Genomic DNA, 3097 nt, shown 5'->3' with positions numbered 1-3097 from the left:
TATATATATATACATATATGTATGTATACTGTCTGTTTTTATCAACACTCAATGAACTATTCCACTTTCCAAATGTCCCTCGTCCACTATGCACACTCACGCCTTGCTTCTTCTTCTATCACGAATTATTTCTATTTCCCAGGCGTTAACACCGTTGTTGGAACGGACTGGCAAGCGGTTGAATGAATTAGGTGCTGCGTATGTGCAGCTCCGCAATGTCAGAGCCATGCTATTCTTAGAGACCGACAAGCTGGATCTGTCGTCAATGGTGGTACAGGTATATTGCCCATGACCTCCTGCTTAAAGTCTAGTATGGACATTCCCTCTGCAGTCAAGGTTTACTAAGTAGATGGGTGTTACAGGTGTATTATCTCTCCTTCCCGCGTAGTTGACCACGCCCGTGGAAAGCACGTTCCTATCTCATGCGTGCATTCCTGCACTGATGGTCGTACCGCAATATTCAACCGTGCATTCCTGCTTAATTGTCCAGTATACCTTATGTGGTGTATACTCACGCTTGGCTCGTGTTTCCCTACGCCAGATGGTGGTACAACTATACTATCCGTCAGCTCCTGCTTGTTTGAGCACAGCTTTATTCACTAAACCTCCCATACTTCTCTCTACATGCGATGCACACTGCAGAAACTGAATCCCATTGTGCTACTGCACCATCTCTTCACGCGAGCCCCGGAAACAATGCCTTCGCCGCATACGCTCATGCAGGTGTGATGTGTGTATATGTATATCGTATCAATGGATTGTATGTGTGTAGTATCAATGCCTTCGCCGCATACGCTCATGCAGGTGTGCTGTGTGTATGTGTATATCGTATCAATGGATTGTATGTGTATGTAGTATCAATGCCTTCGCCGCATACGCTCATGCAGGTATGCTGTGTGTATGTGTATATCGTATCAATGGATTGGTTGTGTATGTAGTATCAATACCTTCGCCGCATACGTTCATGCAGGTATGATGTGTGTATGTGTCTACACAGTGTCCATGCATTGTATGTGTATGTCACGTTTAGCAACTGTCGATGGCATGGCGATATACGACACGGATTGAGTCTAATTGATCTGGATCTGTATGCTGTGTGGCATCGAGTTTCAATGAAGGGGGTGTGGTCGATATATCTGTAAACAGTATAGAATCCCTTTTGAACAATCAGCTAATGTGCCTGTATATATTGTGCGGTTACGGTCCGGTAACGCAACAGTTGCGCATGGATCACAGGATTCATAGGTACTTAGCTGACCAATAGAGTAGACCTGCAGTCCATCTCGAGGTGTGGCAGCCCCAGACCAAGCTTTCTACGCTGATTTAACATATACATTTCCAAACGTCGCCATACCTCATATGCTAGCCTTTGTATGTATATGCATTTAAAATCCACAGCCGCCTGTCGCATGCACACATGTTGTGTGGTACAGTACGCGCAGTGCGGGAATAGTGGACTAATCGCGAGGTGCTCGCAGATGAAGATAGACCCTCCAGTGGTGATCAGATACACACATACGCCCACTTCTACGTATCTACACATACCCTCACTACTACGTATCTACACATACCCTCACTACTACGTATCTACACATACCCTCACTACTACGTATCTACACATTAAGTGTAGTATCTAACCGCGTGCAACATGACCCACCTGTCTATCGCATACACAGTGTTCTGTGGTACAGTACGCACAGTGGATGGATGGGCGGCCCGATCGCGAAGTGCTGGGTGTGATCCAAGGGAGCGTAGATACATACACCAATGCCTGCATGAAACGGGGCGACAAGGAGTTTTCCCCTGTGTATCCCTTCATGGTGGCACTATTGAGGAAAGAGGCTGTACAACACACACAGGTCGATGCCAAATAGAAGTGCGAGTGGAAATAAAATATACTCTGATCAAACAACTACGGTGGGGTGTAGCGCGGGGTGTATAGATTTAGCGTGAGTATGTTGATGGACGTATAAATGTATATAAACATACATCTACATATTGATACACTTATACATTACATACACATAGACATATACAAACAGACATACACACACACATATATATATATATATATGTGTGTGTGTGTGTGTGTGTGTACATATATGCATACATATGTATATATATATTACCACAAATATATATATATATATATTACCACAGATATTTATGTATTTATATATATATATGTGTGTGTGTGTGTGTGCATGTGTGTGTGTGTGTGTATCTACCTATATATATATATATATATAAATAGATAGTTAGATATATCTATAAAATGTGTGTGAGTATGTATATGTATACGTTTGTATATCTATCTATCTATATATATGTATATATACATATATATATATCTATAAATATATATATATATATAGATTCACATATATATGTGTGTGTGTGTGTGTGTGTGTGTGTGTGTACATATATGCATACATATGTATATATATATTACCACATATATATATATATATATATCACCACAGATATTTATGTATTTATATATATATATATATATGCATATATATATACATATATATGTATGTATATATATGTATATATATATATGTTTGAGTGTGTGTGTGTGTGTGTATACCTATATATATATATATATATATATACTGATATACTTATATTACTTATATATAGATAAATAGATAGATAGATATATCTATAAATGTGTGTGAGTATGTATATGTATACGTTTGTATATCTATATCTATGTATATATATATATACATCTCGATAAATATATATATATATATAGATAGATTTACATATATATGTGTGTGTGTGTGTATGTGTGTGTGTGTATGTATATATGTATTAATATGTGTATATATATGTATATATATATATATATATATATATATATATATATATATATATATATATTCATATATATATATGTGTGTGTAAGAGTTTGTTTGTGCATGTTTTTAATGTATATATTTATATATATATACCTGTATCTGTATATATCTGTATGTATATATATATATATATATATATATATACATATATATATATATATATATATATATATATATATATATATATGCGCGTGTATTTATTATATATATTTATATATAAGATATAT

At 36.3% G+C, this 3097-nt stretch overlaps 1 protein-coding gene across 1 annotated transcript; it reads left to right on the top strand.

Annotated features, from left to right (window-relative positions):
• Positions 1–88: 88 nt before the first annotated feature.
• On the top strand, positions 89–1874 carry SARC_02486 (hypothetical protein; the record flags this gene model as incomplete). Its single annotated transcript, XM_014303766.1, has 3 exons — positions 89–277; positions 643–723; positions 1677–1874. 3 exons carry the CDS (start codon positions 89–91, stop codon positions 1872–1874), a joined length of 468 nt encoding a protein of 155 aa, XP_014159241.1.
• Positions 1875–3097: the final 1223 nt, after the last annotated feature.

The sequence above is a fragment of the Sphaeroforma arctica genome, assembly GCF_001186125.1.
Source record: "Sphaeroforma arctica JP610 unplaced genomic scaffold supercont1.112, whole genome shotgun sequence".
Lineage (NCBI taxonomy): Eukaryota > Ichthyosporea > Ichthyophonida > Sphaeroforma > Sphaeroforma arctica.
The sequence above is the reverse complement of the archived record's forward strand: the minus strand, read 5'-3'. Positions and strand labels throughout refer to the sequence as shown.